Source organism: Ixodes scapularis, unplaced genomic scaffold, assembly GCF_016920785.2.
Source record: "Ixodes scapularis isolate PalLabHiFi unplaced genomic scaffold, ASM1692078v2 PGA_scaffold3__209_contigs__length_174095766, whole genome shotgun sequence".
Classification (NCBI taxonomy): Eukaryota; Metazoa; Arthropoda; class Arachnida; order Ixodida; family Ixodidae; genus Ixodes; species Ixodes scapularis.
The window spans coordinates 56480841-56499559 of NW_024609868.1; the positions used below are offsets into that span (position 1 = coordinate 56480841).

The 18719-nt window shown below is 46.3% G+C and overlaps 1 protein-coding gene across 1 annotated transcript; it reads left to right on the forward strand.

Moving 5' to 3' along the window:
• Nucleotides 1-1511: 1511 nt before the first annotated feature.
• LOC120841939 (creatine transporter-like) lies at nucleotides 1512-18382 on the forward strand. The gene is made up of 5 exons (XM_040212925.1): nucleotides 1512-1632; nucleotides 14463-14638; nucleotides 17214-17513; nucleotides 18000-18134; nucleotides 18275-18382. Exons 1-5 carry the CDS (start codon nucleotides 1512-1514, stop codon nucleotides 18380-18382), a joined length of 840 nt encoding a protein of 279 aa, XP_040068859.1.
• Nucleotides 18383-18719: the final 337 nt, after the last annotated feature.

The following is an 18719-nucleotide window of genomic DNA, read 5'->3' on the forward strand; positions in this document are numbered from 1 at the left end:
GGCCTTAATTCAGAAACCTTTCTTTTAACATCACAGCTGCCGTTTCCTGCGCACAACAGTGTTAGCGCGGAATTTCCTAGCTTGGTTTAGCGTATACCGTGGCATCATACCAATACACCAGAAGGTTGACACTCCTGTTGTGGGGGCTCGCTTCCAACTGGTACTGTTTAAACTCGTCGTCGAGTGAATCAACGTCGCCAGTCATGCCAATAAACAGAGGTATGTAGTCATCGAAGGATTGGCTAAGCGGACGCTTCTAAAACGTGTCCAGAATTGATCCCAATGCCCAAAGCGTCAGCTGGCTCTCATTTTTGTCAGAGACTTATGTTGAAGTGTGCAGTGCCATTTTGTGGTGATTTTTTTGCAAACACTTTAACAGCATGCTTTCACTATAAGTTTGCCGTGACTTTTGGTAACATTGTCCAGACAGTTCTTGTCTGATCACCCTTCCCAATCATCGTGGAAAGTCAACTGGCAGTCTGTTGCATCTTGACATTCACAAGGTGATCAAAGCTTGGTATGAGAAGTTTTCCACTTTCAGGTGTTTTCTGAGCATCTAAAAGTGACTGAAGTGAACCTCTCAGCAAAATTGCTTTGGCGAAAACAATATAATTGTGGTTGTGGGGACATTTAGACAGCTTGTAGTTGGTCAGCCATTTCGAAGATGCGACCAGTCACTCGCTGTAGATGAGAAATTTAGCCAGCGCAGTACAACCGCTAGGTCTTTAGCGTGCACCACGCAGCACTGGTAAACGACCGCACGCCGGTACGATGCTTATCTAGATCAAAAGGGGCAGGCGTTGAACCCAGGATCTCTATATTCCGTTTCACCCACGGTGGTTTCACCTTATGTTGTACCGCAGCGAACGCTAGGAGCGCGAGCTCAAAGCGTTGGCAGCCGTTAATGCACGAGAACTTCTGCCGCAGAGATATGTCCCAGAGCAAGGAGCTCGCGCTTGTAGCCTTTCCTGCGGAATAAGGTGAAATAGGGCATAGATTTTGCAGCACGAGCTTTCGCTCCTCGTGCTCCGAGCAGTTGCGCGCTATACTTCGTTTCAGCTTCGGTCCAGACGCAGCCGAAGCTACAAACGCGAGCTCCGGGCTTTCAGCATCCCTGCCAAGCACGCGCGCTCGTGCAGTGCAAGCACTGTTCTGGGCCACATGCTCGCGCTTGTAGCATCGGCTGCGTCTGCACCGAAGCTGAAACGAAGTATAGCCCACTCGGCCACCGGTCCCCACGGATTGGCGAAAACGAAGTCGCGACAACACTGCAACGGGTGCACAAAATAATCCTTCCTTTTCTTTTTTTTTTTTTCTCCCGTGCGACCCCGCGCAGATTGCACGTTTTCACGTTCTGGCATCATTCGGTCCGCCTGCAAATATCGGACAGCACTTCGTGCAATCGGACTTCGACAGACAGGACTCCATCTGAACGCGTGAACCGTCAACCGTGTCATCCAAGGACCGACGAAGGAGACGACTGCGCCTTGGAGGGCCAACCGGCGCATGCCATGGACGCCGGAAGACCCTCCTACGGGGTCAAGACCCATCAGCTACTAACGTTGACAGCTCTCCTGGTTGGCAAAAACGCCATTTTCAAGTTACCCTACCTACTCTTCGCCTATGGAGCAGGTAAGCTTTAACGTACGCCCAGCCCTGCCCGGTTCGATCTGGATGAGCATCGTACCCGCGTGCGGTCGTGTATCACTACTGCGTGATGCACGATAAAGACCCTAGGGGTGCTATGTTGCGCTTTTTGGACTCCCAGGAGACTAGGGAGAAGGAAGTGACGTCAACGACACAGCAAACGCAGATTGGGTGTTGATTTCGTTTTCTTCTGTCAACACCCAATCTGCGTTTGCTGTGTCGTTGACGTCACTTCCCTCTTCCTAGTCTCCAGCGAGTCCAAAAAGCTCAACATAGCACCCCAGGCTAGCGGTTGTACTGCACTGGCTAAATTTCTCATCTACAGCTGGGAGACTTGTCGCCCGTTGAGGCGGAACAAGTTCTAGCCTGTATAAAAATAAACATAGCCCAATTCTTTTCGTTAAAGCACACAGGGGCATCCAACATAAAGCAACTAATTTTCGCAGTTATCATTCTGTTCTCTTTTTTTAACAAATATAGTAAGGTTGTGCGAATATTCGAAATTTCGAATAGTAGTTCCGAAGAATACACTATTCGATATTCGCTTCGAAAAGAACTGCACTATTCGCGTTATTCAAGGTGTTGATTACGGCGTGTTGGCCCCGTTGAGTGCGCTTCTTACCAAGCACCGGTGCGCTGCGGAGAAGCAAACCCCTCGGAAGTGAGCTCCGCGGGTGTTGCTTCTCCGCATTACATCGGTGCTCGCTAACCCGCCGCGATAAACAATATCGTAATTGCGTGCTCAAGAAAAGCATACATTCAAAGCGGGATGGTGCACCCGTGCCGACTGTATTTGAAAATAAATGTAAACTTTGTGAATGTGTATATCTACATTGTAGTAAAAGTTTGAAAATTAAACTTTTATTGAAGAGTATACTATGTTAGGCAGAGATGCTTTTACAACCTGTGTTCATCATGCGTGACTCATTCTTTTTTAACTTGAGATTAAAGAAAGAATATTTTATATAACAAGATTTGTAAATTCACTCAATTGGTATAGTTGGCCATCTCTATAGGATTCATTTTATATCGGATCCGTCGTTTACTGGCCATCCCGAGACACCAGACCTTCTGAGATCACAGTTCATAAATATAGATAGAATAAGCTTAGCTTATGAATGAAAAAGTGGAATAACCTTTACAGGTTTAGCTGATTTTTTTTTTTTCTAAGCATTATGCAATGGTAGTGAAAGGCGTGGAAAAACTATTCGATATTCGAATCGAAAATATTCGGCCAAAACCACTATTCGCTTCGAATTCGCTTCGGACTCAAAATCCACTATTCGCACAAGACTAAAATATAGCACAAATATTTGCGTCACTTCACCGGGAACTGCAGCGTCCTCACTTTATTTACTGACCTTTTAATATATCGAAGAATATACTACTTCTTGAAAATCATAAGAAGAGACACTAGAGGGGACAGTTCTTAGCGCAACATGTAAGTGTATGATGGAGAAGGAAAACAATGTCCGGCATTTGGAGAGATTCCACTACAGCTTACTAAAAGAAAATAACACATGATCTAACTATTCATATCTTCAAACATTCCCCTTTTTGTGTAAACTAGTGTCAAAAATACTTCGGGAAACAACCCAGCTTTGACGGTATCTTTTGTGTACGTCATTGTGCAACGTCATTATGCGGGTGTCTCGAAGATTTCGACATACGGCCAACGTTACTACATGGCTTCCACGTGACATCATCGAATCATTCTGGTGATCAATTCTACTTGTTCCTGACGAGCAAATCAATTGCAGCAAGGTTACCATGACGGCCTCTGGTGTGCGTTGAGAGCAGACTTTCAAAAGGGTCTGTTCTACCGTGGCCTTTAAATAGGGCATTATTTAGAAACTTAATTTTTGGGGGTCCTCAACAAACGCTTGATTCATTTTATACAGGCGCGATAATCATCTAAAAACTGATTAATTTTTTAGGGGAATATATGCCCCAACGTCAGTGGGTCAGGTATAATTTTCATTATTGGGAATGGCGTGTACATTCTTCGCCAGCTCGAACACTGTGACCCTGCTGAGGTGGCAAATATCACTGCTGACTATTTTCGCAAATGTTACTGTTACGAACACCGACCTTTTCCGGACTCAGGTCGATTAGATTTGCTATCGTTACTTTTTGAGTACTGGTGAAATGGCCGAAGCGATACGTAAAATGAAACTGAAATCGAAGAAAAACAACACAATTCAGACCTAAGTTCACTCGTTTGTGCTCGTCATAGAACTCAACGGAACCTGTATGGGAGAACATTGAGCTGCCATGCTGTTTTAAAAAAATTACGCAGCTCGCCTTGTGCGTTCTTCTGCCACTTGTGAAGAGAAATACATAAAAGGGCATTGCTACAAACTGGAAGTTGGTTAACATTGCTTTGAAAAAAAAAATAGTGCCTTGTCATCGAAATCGTCAATATATATACTGCAAAAAAAGGCAACATTTAATAGCTTTTTCTCTCACTGTGAAGTCTATGAATTATGCGGCACTATTCAATTCGAATCTTCATTCCCTCACCCCTACAGTAAATTCCCTAAATGAAACCTGTGACTACGTCCAAGTGTACGGCCAAAGAACAGGACAAGTTTCAATATAGAAAGCTATTCAGCGAAGGTATCGTGAGAGCTATTGAACAAAACCCCACAGCCTATGCTGGCCAACGCACGGAGCCGTCAATTTTGGTTCCAAAAGCGCATGCCTGGAGACGCGAATTGTGCCGTCACACCTTGGTTCATCCTCTGGGTTGAACAAAAGCAAACGTGCTCCTCTTATGCCTGCTTAGCATAATGCGATTTCGCTTGCGATTCAACAACGCAAAAGCCGCTCGTGCGGCAAAAAAAAAAAAAAAACGTATAAAATCTTGCGGTGCTTGATGTCTCACCTTCCAAATCGAAAGCAAAATTGCATCATGTAAACCGGGCTTTAATGCGCGTTCACAATTGCGACTCAGGACAGTCGCGCAAGCGACTAGCGACATGCAACAAGTTACCGCCGACGGTCACGCTGCGGGCGATCAGCGAGTCGATACTGCAGGTATTGCTTTCTATTCATGGCCGCTACCGGCGAGTCGCTTCTCGAAAGCTCGTCGTTACCATATGAAAAGGACTCGCTACGTTGGCCTGAGTCCTTCAGAACAGTACAATGAAGCGCAATCGTTACATCGGCGTGCACTCGCTCGTGCTGCCGCGTCGCCGTAGGTACCTGTCAAGCCAAAAGTTGGACGGACTTGCTGCCAGGCCGAGTTCTTTTTCGAGTGCTCGTTCAAATCGGGGTGCTGCTTTAATAAAGAGATTAGTATTCTTTAATATCGACGACCAGAGCCGCAGCAGCGACCTCCGTGACTTTGTATTCATGGCCGCTACCGGGAACCGAGGCGTTGGACGGACCATGTTTGTTCCTTCTCACACAAAAGTTGGGCGTGCAGGATGTATACAAACACGAGGCGCCCCACACGTCACTTCCGAGGCGCCGCTGATTGGTTCAGCCACCGGGTGACTCGGCGACCAATCGCAAAAATCTACCTGGAAGCGACTGTTTCAAATTGGTCGCTTTTCAAACTTGCGACTGTCGCTTTTGCGACAAAAGTTGTCGCGCGACAGCCGGGACTTGCCAGCGTGAACGCGCCCTTAAAGGGGCGGTGCAACGATATTCGCTTGGTAAGTTTCTCAATTTACACGAGCTTACTGGCACTATTGGGATCCAAGTATACTCGCACGCAGTATAGTATACACCGCAACCGAGAAACTCCCTGGTTGCGGTGTAATTTCAAGGACATAAGTGAGCGCTTCAATCTCTCGTTCGCAAAACTTTAGGACGTAGCGGGGGGTCGCCGTATCCCCCAATGAAAATATTTGAAGGCGGCTCATACATTAGACCCAAGCATAGCGTGAGCACTCGATTCGGGCTCGTGATAATCGGAGAAGCATTCGGGCAGTGGCCCCTGCCATTGCCCGTGTCCAGTCGCTGCAATGGCAACAATAGCCGAACCATATCAAAGCCTGGAACTCAGCGCGCGTCCTGTACTTCGCCAACCACAGCGTGTGGCTATGAACAACATTGACGGCCTATAATCGGCTCCAGATCAGGTGGCCGCTTGTTCTGGCTGCGAGTTGAGGCTGTGAACGCTGCCCATTTTTCTTAATTTCTTCTGCGACCTCCATCGCATGTGGTGAAAAACGATCGCGTGTTGCATATGTCATTAGCGTCAGGGATTCGTTCTAAGCGGGTATTTGGGCAAAGTACAAAAAAATATGTTGCATCGCCCCTTTAATCAGTCGCATGTGTAACAATGACGACTCCCGCAACGAAAAATTAACACCGCATAACGTATACCCCGTTGCAGTGATTACAAAATCACAACCCAGCTTGCGATCTTCACAGCCCAGCGTGCGCATTTTCGCCGCTTCTAGAAGCGAGCAAAACACACACCATTCGCACGAACGCTGAAAAGGATACCAGCCAGAAGCATTTTTGGAATGGTTCATTAGCGCCGAGATGTTTCGGTGGCGCGATCCAATGGCTTCTATCCGTGACGTCACGGCCAAGATTCGCTTCGCCGTGATGTTACGAATTGGGATCTTGGCTTCTTATTATTTACGAGTGACAAGTATACGGACGATCAGAGCTCACAAGGCGCTTGGCTGATCGGTTCAGTTGCCATGGCAATCACCATTTCGGTTCATTTAACTATTCGAAGATTCGAAAGGATCGTTCTGAACCAATCGCGCCAAGATCGCTAGGGAGCATTATCGTACAGAATGATTTCCTCGCTAATATAAGCGTCTTTGGCACTGTGCTTGCAATGCACTTATCAGTTATGCTTATCTCTATAGATCTCTTACAATAGGGAGTTTTAGAATAACGTACGCAATTTTAGCGCACGCTAGCGCTAAATTTAGCACTTGTATTAGCGCACGCGACGCAGGAGAGTTTTAGAATAGCGTTTCTCCGCCGCGACGCAAAAGCCCAAGCATCTCGCGCTTGCGACGCCACCAAGATACAGTAAAAAATTTTATTTCACACACGAAATGGTGTAACTTTAGAAAAAAAAACGAGTTTTTTGGTCCAGAGTAGCATTTTAATTTGTTTAAACATGAGAACGCGACGCGAGCGGTTGACCAGTCGTGTCCGCTTGCGTCGCCTCGGCAAGAGAGGTCTCGTGTACTGACTGACCTTCGCACATCGTTCGTTCGCCGTGAAATGTTCGCGCGTCGCAAGCATCAAGTTGCCGGTGATCGCTGCCAAACCGAGTACAATGTCGTCCCGTATTGAAAATTGCAGTCGCGAGGATGCCGCCGACGTCGAACTCACGACGCCGCCAAAACAGCCGCCGACATAATCCTGGAAGCCGCCATTTTTTTTAACTGTGCTCGTCTCGGCTTTAGCCAACTTCTCATCACGAATCCTCCTTGGAGAAGCGCAAAGACTCTTTGCGTACGCACGCTATTTCTGAGAAATAGCGCGCGCTAAAATTGCGCACGCAAAGCGCAAAAGCTGGTTTGCGTTCGGAGCATGCGCAGTGGCGACGACGCTATTCTTTGCGTACGCAAAGCTTTAGCATGCGCTATTCTAAAACTCCCTAATGATATTGTTGTTCTTGCGTATTTTAAGAAAATTATTTTGCAATGCCGCCAAGCTCCGACGCCGCATGTGGTGGCGTTGCGAAGACGTGGGCTCGTTTCGCCGGTGTTTGGATAGCAAACTGTCGGTATAGAACAAACGTCTCTATAAAACTATACCGTCATTAGCGCATTTAGATCAGCTTAACAAGAATGGAGAGGTCAAGAAGTAGCGACCATTTTGTAAATGTTTTGTTGAAAGTCGAAAGCCTGTGTTGTCTGTTTGTCTACAATGTCCCTCTTTCGTTATCGTAAAGGTATATCGTATCGTATCGTATAGCTTGGCTCTAGTTTCCCAGGACCCAGTGACATCATAATGTACCAAGCGGGATTAATGCGAGTCATACATAATCAAAATTTCTCAAAAGTTACGTGTCTTAATTTTCGTTATTTGTTTTTCTTTGCGGCTTCAGTTCCGTTTTTCTTCGCGTACACCACGTTCACAGTCAGCGTGGTGATTCCCATCATGCACCTGGAAAACACACTGGGTCAATTCTCGGGCTCCGGAAACCTCGGAATCTTCGATGCATCGCCAGTCTTAAGAGGTACGTAGTTGCATCATCCTTTGAACTACAAAGTGATTATCGAGTTGAGCGCGTGATGTTCGCTATGTACTACGTGCAAACACATGTTCCACCCAGTTCGAAAACGATTGGCTGTTATTCTGGACGGCGAACTACTCGACTCGTGCAGTATTCATCGCTTAAAGACTGTTACTGGCCACAAATGACAAATAATAATCACTTTTTGTAACACCAACGGAACCAAACTAACAACAAAAGTATCTCACTTTTTTTTATGAACAACTTTTTTTTTTTTTGTATGCTACTATTATACGACAGCCTTTCAGATTGTACCAAGGCTTTCTGCCTTTTTGTTTCCAATTGCTTTGTGCGAACGTATTTCCTTCAGGCCTGCTATGGCCACGTGTAAGCTGTTTTTTTTTTTGTTTTTTTTTCAGCAAAAGCATTGCCGAGTTTCCGCTGGAGGATTACAATGATTGTTACTGTTCGTGATTTTGGTAACTCTTCCAATGCGGAGAGCAAGTCGTCTGCTTTCTGCAGAGGGGTTGCGGTGACGCCAGAACGACGCCGAGCTCTGATTGGATATATGATTAGAAATATAGTGGGTAGACCTCAATGCTCGATGCCTTAAGGTCTAGCCACTATTTTTTTTTTTTTTTTTCAATCAACCAATAAGAGCTCTGCGTTCTGAAATCATCACAACTCCCGTGCAAGAAGCAGACGAACTTTCACTCCGCAGTCACAATTATTTAGGTTTACCGAATGGTAAACTTTCAGTTGAAACCCGTCTTTGCTGTTATTTGGCCAATGGCTTTATAAGTTTATTCACGGTGCCCATGGCCTATGTAACAAATGAAAAGGGGGCAATTAATGGTATTAAAGCACTACACGCATACAAAGTACACGGGAAAGTCTACACACGTACCCTCCTAGACTAGAAAGTTGATTCTACCGCACGAGACGTGCTATACAATATGATTATGAACAGGCATTAAATATGAGCACCTTGCGAGGCTTTAACCTCACTCTTGTCCCATTCGCTTTGTTGCCTATAATGTAAAAGGAAAAAAAAAAAAAACAGTCTCACTCTCTACTTTGTTCACCCTTAAAGGGCAACTAAGCTCAATTCCGAAGATTTCGGGATAATGAGTGATTTCGAATTAAAAAGCCCTAGTAAAAAACACTACGTCGTTTGCTTTGCGAAAAATGGGATATATATTTTAAAATCTAATTTTAAACACGAGCGGATATCGAAACCGAAACTTCGGCTCCGTCCGGCAACATTGGCCTCGGGCCGCCAAGTACATGGCCATGACGTGGTACGAGATGTCACGTGATCCTCGGCCCAACGACGGGCGGGATGGGGGCGGGCGTGCCACAGGCGCGAGTGTCGTCTGCACCGCACTCTTCGCCACGTTTTGGTTAGGGTGACCACCTTCCTGCTAGCGAAATGCGGGACACGCGGGGCAAGGGGGGGGGGGGGGGGGGGGGGGGGGGGGGTTTGTAGAGGAAATTTGTTAACACGCACAACACGAACCGAGGCTCTGTAAAAACAGATTTAATACCCTGTGCTGTTTATACAGCTGCAAATAGTATATCACCAATCAAGTTCAAATAATTTTCACTCCCAGTGTTATATTTTTAATGCTAAATTTGCTATTAGATGTGACGAAGTTGAAAGCATAAAAATGGTCTGCAGCAGCACTCGATGCATCAATTGCAAATAAGAAACAGCAAATCTTTTTTGGGTTATTTCGTGTCAACGCTTACTTTTATCAACATGGTCATACACAAATTTTTAACATTATGTTCTTTTCGACCTTTCTGACTTGCAGGCTTTTTGTCTTATGTGGCTGTCTTCCCTAAAATAAATTCACAACAACCCTTTCGCATTGACACAGCGATATGAAAATAATTACAATAATTTACATTTAAACTTTTGGCGAGCAATATTCTCTTACAATTTTTTGCCACCAAGGGGAGAGGCACAACGGCGCATGCGCGTCGGTTCTCTTGCAAGAACGACGGTCCTTTCCCGCAATGCTTGTATTGAAGCTGGCGTACCATTGCGATTCCCACGATTACCAGCAACCTTCGCGCTTCCCCGTGCCCCGTTGTTCGGCAGCCCCATGAGTTGCAGAGTAAATTTTAATGACAGTGTGAAATGCGGGACATTTTGAAGATTCAAGAATTTCTCGCGGGACGCGAGCCCTCAACGCGGGACAGTCCCGCGAGTCGCGGGACGGGTGGTCACCCTAGTTTTGGTGTCTACGGCATTCGACGACGTCTGCACAACTGCGGCGGCATAAGTCTGCGACTCTGCGCACGTGGTGTCCATAGTGTGGACGAAACTCCGAGAGGCAATAATCACAAACGGTGAGACGACGACGGTGGTTGTGACGCGGAAGATGGCGGTAACGGCGCGACCACGGCGGGCGGTTGATCTGCTCCCAAGAAGCGCGCTGCGCAGGCGCGTGCGCCAATCACGCGGACACCGCTGAGCGCCGAGAGGCAACGTTGCTGACGTCATGCGCTACGCTCGATCGAAGAAGTAAAAACAAGCAAAAGGGGGCCATGATAATGACGTTTAGCTCAATGTTGGCTCCGCCCATGCCGTAGCCTTGACTGGGCTGTTGGTTGCGCCTGAATTCGCCCGCTCAAGTCAGCCGATTTCGGCAACTTGGCGAGTTGCAAAGTTTGCCGGACCGTTTAAGAAACATTTAGACAGAACTGAGTCGTAATATTTGACGTGTGGTCTTCCTAAGCGATACTGAAGAGGACTGCATTGTTTTTCCAAAACCAAAAATGAAGCGGAATTGCCCTTTAAGCTGAGACTAGCCAATGCGACAGGCACGAAAGCTCGATGTCATTGCTTTGAAGCGTTCTTCCGCAGAACGAGCGCTCGCGCGAGGAATGCACGTTTCAAAGCCATAAGCGCGGGCAAGCTCGCACTTGTAGCTTTGGCTGCAGTTTCAGCTTAAGGGTAAACGAAGTATCGTAAGTGTCATGACAAATTGTTCAATTTGTAACTCGCCATTGGCGACCTCTACAAGCTCGACCCCACCTTTGGTCGCCGATAGGATAAAAAACGACAGCACGTCTCTTTCGAATGGTCGGCCTGCAGCGCGCGCTCGTTGCCTTCTTATCGTGAATTGGCTGCGAGTGTATACGCATCAAGCTCACGGGGCACCGAAGCGTTATCGAAGGTAGAGAAGCCGCACTGGAGGCCGAGACAACTGAAAGACGTCCCTGCCGTTCCCCTGTCGGTGACCATAGTGGTGAGAGGCGCACAGCGAAACGTTCTGACGTCACGTCACTCGCCAAAAGTGATTAATAACCGCTCGCTGGTTAGGAGATATTGGGAGATAAAGATTGGGGATGCGGAAGATGAAAACACGCGCTGTAAAGATGACCAACGGTGCTTTCCGCTTGAGCGGTCAGAAGGTCCGATTTTTTACCGCATCACCATATTCCTTGACTGCAGTGTGTGAGTGTCAATCGTATACTCGAGCTGCGGGGCACCATTTGAGCGACCATCCGACTGAGACACGGAACGCAGTATGCGCTTTGGGTAGCAACACCCCATTCACCGATTCTATGTTGGACACCGCCATCTTGTTCCCTAGGTGCAGCTTCATACACAGCGTAAGTAAGCTCAGGCGATATTATGAAATTTTAGAATAGCGTAAAGACCCTCGCGTTAGCACGCTAGCTCTCAGCAGAAGGCTGTGGAGCACGTCAAACCAGCGCTTTAGTACGGCGGAACGCAAACGCATGCGTAAGCAGTTGCAGCGCCATGTGCTCATGCAGACCGTTTCGAGCAATCTAGCGCCGGTAATTGGTCACGTCAAGCTGAGTCTCGCGCATTCCCGCGCGCGACGAAAGCAACGAGAAGGAAACGCGGAGGACCGCTGCATACGCACGCAAAAATCGATAGCGAACGTACGTACGCAAAAGCTCACGGCGTTGCGTACGTGTGGAGCATGCGCAGTGTGGCGGGTCCAATGCTAACCTAAATACACGGTGCTCGCGTTTGCTCGCCTACGCAATACTAAAACTCTCTATTCTTCATTTCGGTCGCGCACTGTTTTAACACTTCTGATGGACAGAAAAGCGTTTCCCGCATTTTCAACCAAAGATTCAGATAACTGCCTATAAGCAATGAGGCAATTGAAGTGTCCTTATTTCGAAACATGGCTTGTTTAGTGCCTGTGTAAACGAAACAGCTAAGTATCGAATTTTGTTTCTTTATTTCTCAAAGCTTGGCACTATCGAGATTCAAGTATATCACGATAGTATATTAGAGAGAGCATTTTAATTCGTCAGCATTAGAACGCTCGTTTTCACGAAAGCCCGCCAGAGTCAGTCCGTGCCTCCGATTGTCACTGCCATGCATGACGTCGCTAAGAGTGTGGGGTGGTGAAGGGGTATCGTGTTTACAGATCCAATGTCTCTCCACGCCGGCGGGGAGAGAGGGAGAGGGTCACGCGTGCTGACGTCAACACTTCGGACGCGGGTTGTGCGAATAGTGGTTCGAATCGAATAGCGCAGCGACATTCCTAGCTTCTGCACTGTTGAAAGAACCGGTCGTCTTGACCTTCCCTTACACTGTGAAGGCTATGAATGATGCAGCGCTATTCGATTTGAACCACTATTCGCACAACCCTACTTCGGACCAATACGAGTGTCGCACAGCTGGCGCGGAGCCAGCGACGAGCAGGCGCCGCGCCGCTTTGGAATGCCGCCAAACTCAGTTACCGCTCCGGCGGTGGATGTGGTTCTTTCCACGAGTGATATGGCAAACCGTATCCAAGAGCGATGACGGAAGAAAGCCGAGGCCACGCGTTGGCGACGTCAGATCGAGACCGAGAAAGAGCGTAAGCGTCGTATGGGGTGGTTGCCGCCGCAGAGGCTAAGTGACGGAAGCGTGCAGCGGGAAGCGAAGAGGAAGGGCATTAATAAACAATGGGAAAGTGGTGATAAACGAATAGCAAGGACTCCTAAACAAATGGAAAGTCGTGAAAAAAGGTGAGAAAGAACCAATGCTAACGCATTTCCATTGGATGAGTTCATTGATCGTCGAAGAATGTCTTAGTATTTGTATATCTGTGTCGAGAGATCCTTTTGAAAACAGTATTTGTATATCACTATGGTAAAAGACGTTATTTGTTGACGATATTTACCTGCTGTGTTTCTGTCAACAACAAAAAAAAAAAGATAATTTGTGCAAGTGCTAAGCTAAGAGTCCGAGTATTTAGTTAAAAAAACCGAGACGTGGGAAAACTTCTTAGATATAATAGTGCTGGATTTCCCGCGTCAGCTTCTAGAGGTCAGCACGGGGCACCAATCAAAGACGAGTGCCGCGGCAGCGTTTGGCCCAGACTCGCGTTTAGTCGGTAAAAAAAGTCCCCGCCAAATAATAACGCAGCCATGCAAGCAGGACCGGATGTAGGGATTCCCTTAATTCGGGGTGTGCGAACACTGAGAACACTTGAACTCTGCAAAGAGAGCCGGTATGTCTTGCGATTTCCCGGCCCTGCGAAGGCTATTATTGGCACGTGTGTTGCATTCGAACCGCTACTCGCACACATGACAAACGCTGTAATAAACGACATTAAACTTTTGCGTAAGAAAAAAAAAAGAAGTGTATTTTGCTAGCTTTTTACTGAGGTCAAACCGTCGCTGCCTTGAAGACATTCTCTTTGAGAAGGTCAAGTGTAATTAATTTAATGAATTTGTTTTTGCAAAATGCTTGTTGTGAATAGAGATGTATGTTTTTTTCTGAGAATGCAGTCACGGATTGCCTCTATGTTTCGCGTCGTTTTTAGAACCTGCGTTATTAAACAGTTTAGATAAGGAAGGTAATTTAGTGCACGTATTTCAGCATCCCTATTACTGAACGTGTATTATCTGGAGCCCCGGTATCACCCTTGCATCAGCTGTCGAATCTATTCAGAACCGTTCTGCCCGTTTCATACGCTCGAACTATCATCGTACAGCCAGTGTAACTTCCATGAAATCGTCCCTCTCCTTTTCTGATCTCTCTCTCCGAAGAAAAATATCTCGTCTATGTTTATTTCACAAGATTTATTACTCTAACCCCGCTCTCCGTCAAGCATTGTTTTTAGAACCATCGTACATATCATCACGTGTAGACCATGACTTAAAGGTAGGGATTCCCCATTGTAGCACATCCACTTTTAATGCTTCTTTTCTACCCAAACCTCCATTGATTGGAATCGCCTTCCCGCACATATAGTCTCAATAACTAACACTGTTGATTTTAAAAATGTTATTAACAACTTTTTAACAGATGATGCGTAGCGCGTGTTTTTTTGCTGTGTGTGTGTGTGTGTGTTTTATTTATTTATTTATTTATTTTTTTGCCTCGTTCAACTATGTTACTTTTATGTGTCGACCGCCCACTCCCCTCTGTAATGCCTTCGGGCCCTGAGGGAATAATAAATGAAATGAAATATATTACTTTTTTGTTCCTATTAAAAAAAAAATATCTTTGAAAGATCCTGACATCCTAAAACAATCTCATTGTCCATATTTTAGTTTTCCACTAGTTATTATTTTTTTGTATTTGTATTCCACAGCAGTCTTATTATGTCTTCCCAGACAAGTGTCGGATAAAATTTCATTTTCCCCTGCCTATGCGCAGGTATGGGCTACACTATGACCTTCTACTTCACCCTGGGCATGGTCGTGTTCTGCACGGAGTGCTCCTACTCGACGGTGTTCCTCGTGAACTGGTTCCAGAATCCTCTTCCGTGGGCTGACTGCGACCAGGATTGGATGCCCGATAAAGAGTCCTGCTACGTTCAAACGTCCGACATGGTAGGCCCTCGATCGACGCGAAACGCCGTTGCTTCGATTGCCCTCGAAAGCCGGCACTAAGAGTTCTTTCCTTTGTTAACTATATTCCACACATAAAGTATTTCATGACCTTTAAAACATTACGCTCCAGATTGTACTGAATTAGCGTTTAGCGGTATCTAATCGAATTAACATTTACCGGTATCCAAGGGACGCTAGCGGTGTTATGCGCGTTTATTATTGTTTATAGTTTGCTGCTCATTTCTATCATTGTATAATATCTTAGGAACTGGTAGTATTCTGAAATAAATAAATATATGAATGAATCAATGGATTAATTGATGTACGGGAAACTGAACTTTATAATCCCTAAAAACGTTCAAAAACAATAATGTCCCAGTAAAACATAAGAAACAGCCCGTAAAATTAATAGTTAGCAAAATAGGTTCAGATTCTTCTTTTATACACATGCAGTGAAGAGATAGAAGTGTAGCTTTCAGTATTTAAAAACAAAAGTAAGACTTTGTTGTTGTTGTGTTTGTTTGTTTGTTTTCTGCTAGCAGAGTCTCTGTAAGACAGAACGCCAGCACATCGTAGACCAATACGAGAACTCCGGCGCGTTGGAGGGAATTCCGGTTTCCGACGGCATCGTGACCGTCTTTGTGCCCAAACCCGAGTATGCCAACATGACCCAGCTGCTAAACTGCATCGGCGGTTCTGTCAGCGCCACGGAGTCTTTCTTCGAGTGCGTCTTTTTCCTCTCCATTCTCACGAGACAAGCTCTCGTCAAACTGCAATGCGTGTATGCTATTACCCGACGTTATATGATCCAGTTGAGCCGATCAAGCAGCGTTAAAAAGTGCACCGTCATGACACTCGTCGTTTTTGTCCGTTTGCCATCACCGGCTCAACCAATCACGCGCATCGAATCCGCCGCAATCGTTTACTGATTTCTGCGGGTGACTGGTTTAGCCAGTGATAGGAAGCGCAATGATGATGATGATGAACTTTTGGGCTGCTTGATTGACTCAATCGGATTGTCACGTCGGCTGCGTTCGGACCTAGAATGACACGGAGTATTGCAACGGCAAAACTTCACTCTGCTATGCGGGCAGTAACTGAGGGAGAGGAGGAGAAGGGGGAGCGGGCGGTGACGTCACAACGTCGAGCTCTGGTTGGAATGATTAGTGGGGAGGCGCAAAGCTAGCTGCCTTCGTCTACACTGCACTCGTCGAACACATTCGAACGCGGAACTCTGGTGCTTGGCGTTCGCGTTCGAACGCGTTCGGGCACTGTAGTGGAAACAAATGCAGCCAGTTTTGAGTCTACCCACAAATCATTGCCACCAGAGCTCGGTGTCCTCACGACCCCTTGCGCTCTCCTCTCCTCCTCTCTCTCATGTTCTGCCCGCATATAATTGACGTGCGCGACTGTACGAGTGGCTGCAGAGGTGCTGATCGCGTTTCCATCCGCCGGTGATTCACCTTCGGTTTCGCTTCGCTGCCAGTTTACGTCACATCCCATTCAACGCTCTCCACGAAACGTGCACCGGTAATTTACATACATAGTGCATAAATATAATTATATTAACGTAACATAGCGAAACGTAACGTAGTGTAACGTAATGTAGCGTAACGTTGCTTAACGCAACGTAGCGTGACCTCAAAACTCTATAAGACCAAGACATTAATGCATTCCACGTTAGCAAGCTTGAATGTCGACTGAATTCGATGTCGTATATTGCAAACAATTTTACAAAAGATTTCGTATCTTCACATTATGCAGTGATGTGGTTGATACGCCATTTGCGAGTATCAACATACTGACATTTCAGCGAAATGTGAGAAATTCGCTTCAACACTGTGCCAAAAGTTAATTTCCTTGTCTCAAAACTGAAAATAATAGCTGAGACGCCGTCACACTCCCCGATTGGTACGGGACGCTTGTGCAACATTTTCAAAACTTTCGATTGTCGCCTAGAATAAGTGAATATATTTGAGTTTCGGATGAAGCATTCACTATACCTAGGAGTTCTGTCATATTTGTCATGATTCATTGCCTGTTCGGGCGGGTTATTTAGCTTAGTTGAATGCCCTTCTTTCCGCTCACTGGTGAACTGCGGGGTCGCGACACCCATAATGCGACCATAGCGATTTTGCATTTCCTGCTTCAGCGCAGCACAGCCGCGAGCTGGGCGAAGCACACTTCTCGAGAGCGGTATGGTGCAAGCAAACAAATGAATTAATAAAAAAAAGAAAAAAAGACATCTTGAAAACATTTTTGTGACAACTTCTCTTACGGTTAAATTTCCAGAACAAAACCACAGCCCGTCTACATTGACTGTAATATCCTGAAAAGTTGTTCGAGATTTAAATAACTTGGTTATAGCTACAGGATTTCTATATTTACCTTGATTAGGTACGTACGCCTGGTTAGGCTGCTCCAAAATGGCATCGAACCATTCACATCGCTGCACACACATTGCTAACTGTTAAACTTAATCATATTGCCACGAGGTTTCTTTCGTCCAATTTCAGAGCTTTGTTTATATGACATAGTCAAAATTGTTTCGTTAAAAGTTTTGTTACGTTCGAAGACATTCATGGTTGAGGTTACCGCTCCAGTCTACGAAAGTCGTAATTCTGCTAAGTTGACCTTAATTTATAAGTACGCACGGCCCAAACTGGCGTTTGGTGGCCTCGCCACGAGCCGAGACTATGCCATCTGCAGTGCTCAACCTGGTTGTGAACTGTCCGTCGACAGAACGAGGGTTCTCCGGATCAGCACGGAGACAGGTGATGCAAGCAGCGTCCACCCCGAGATGACCGTAACCACAGCCGTGTTGTGGCTGATCACGTACGGGCTCACCAGGAACGGGGTGCACAAGAACAAACACGTAAGCGCGCTCATTGCCGCATCCGCCCTCAAGCTTGTATAATATACATATAGCTTACGGAGATGTAAACTTTGTTTTGATAGCCATTAGTGCCCATCGCAAAGCGTATTGTTTGTTTCTGGTAGCCGTGTATATTTCCTATGGGATATACGGGGGAATGCGGGCGGTGGCCTAATACAGTACTTCGTTCCGCTTGGAAGCCGCATTTCCTCCAAGCAGTCCGACGTTAATAAACTGGAGCAACTGAGGTAACTAATCGGAAACTACCCCAAACTTTGTAGTAGTAACCACGAAAGTAATTGCAGTTGCGAAAAGTAACACCTTATTACCCTGTTAAAATTTCATACCTATTTGATCTTTGAATTTAAAGCCTGTTCGCTGAAATTGCTCACAAAACAGTTCTTGTAACGAACGCGCATTTAGCCGTTTCAAAAACACCCGACGAGAAGATACACGTTCAATTTCCGGGACATTTTTTCTCACCAGATTATCTACGCGATTGTTGCCTTCTCTACTCTGAGCCTAATCCTCCTCGTGGGCGTGGCACTGACGCTGGAGGGCAGTAAGCTTGGCCTCTTGTTACTCCTGCGAAGTCGAACTTCGAGCTTCTACGATTACAAGGTTAGCGCGCTTGACATTCCCGTGTTATTAGTGTCATTAAGACATTTACATGATTGTTGCAGTCCTCAAACCTACGTCAACTCAGTCCTTTCGTTTTTTTTTTAGAAAACCTGTATTTCTTTTTTCTCTCTTCGTTTCAGCTCTGGAGGGACGCCTTGAAGATGTGTGTCGGTCACATAGGCATATTGGGCAGCGCATTTCTCAACGTTGTGCGCTTCAACACCTTTAAAAACAATCTGAAATTGTGAGTTTGGAGGGCCATCAGCAAATATCCTACGTTTCAGTATTCATATTCACGCCACCATTACGTTCATGGACGTAATGGCGGCGTGGGCCATGTACAAGGAATAAAGTGTTATAAGAAAGAAATTAAAGAATAAAGGCAGACATATAGAAATCATCCACTAGAAAGCTGATCACATCCAGTAGCGTCGTTTGTCAGCTACGACGAGAGTGTGAGAAGGGGGGGTTGGGGGGGGGGGGGGGGGGGAGAGGTTGAGGAGTGCTGACGTCAGCGCTTCGGACCAACGGGAGCGTGGCACGCGTCACCCTCTCCCCCTCTTCTCACTCTCTCCACGTAGCTGA

Coding starts and splice junctions, on each gene's coding strand:
- LOC120841939 (XM_040212925.1), top strand. CDS start 1,512: ATGGACGCCGGAAGACCCTCCTACGGGGTCAAGACCCATCAGCTACTA. Junction 14,639..17,213: donor ACGTTCAAACGTCCGACATG/GTAGGCCCTCGA, acceptor TTACGTTCGAAG/ACATTCATGGTTGAGGTTAC. Junction 18,135..18,274: donor CGAGCTTCTACGATTACAAG/GTTAGCGCGCTT, acceptor TCTTCGTTTCAG/CTCTGGAGGGACGCCTTGAA.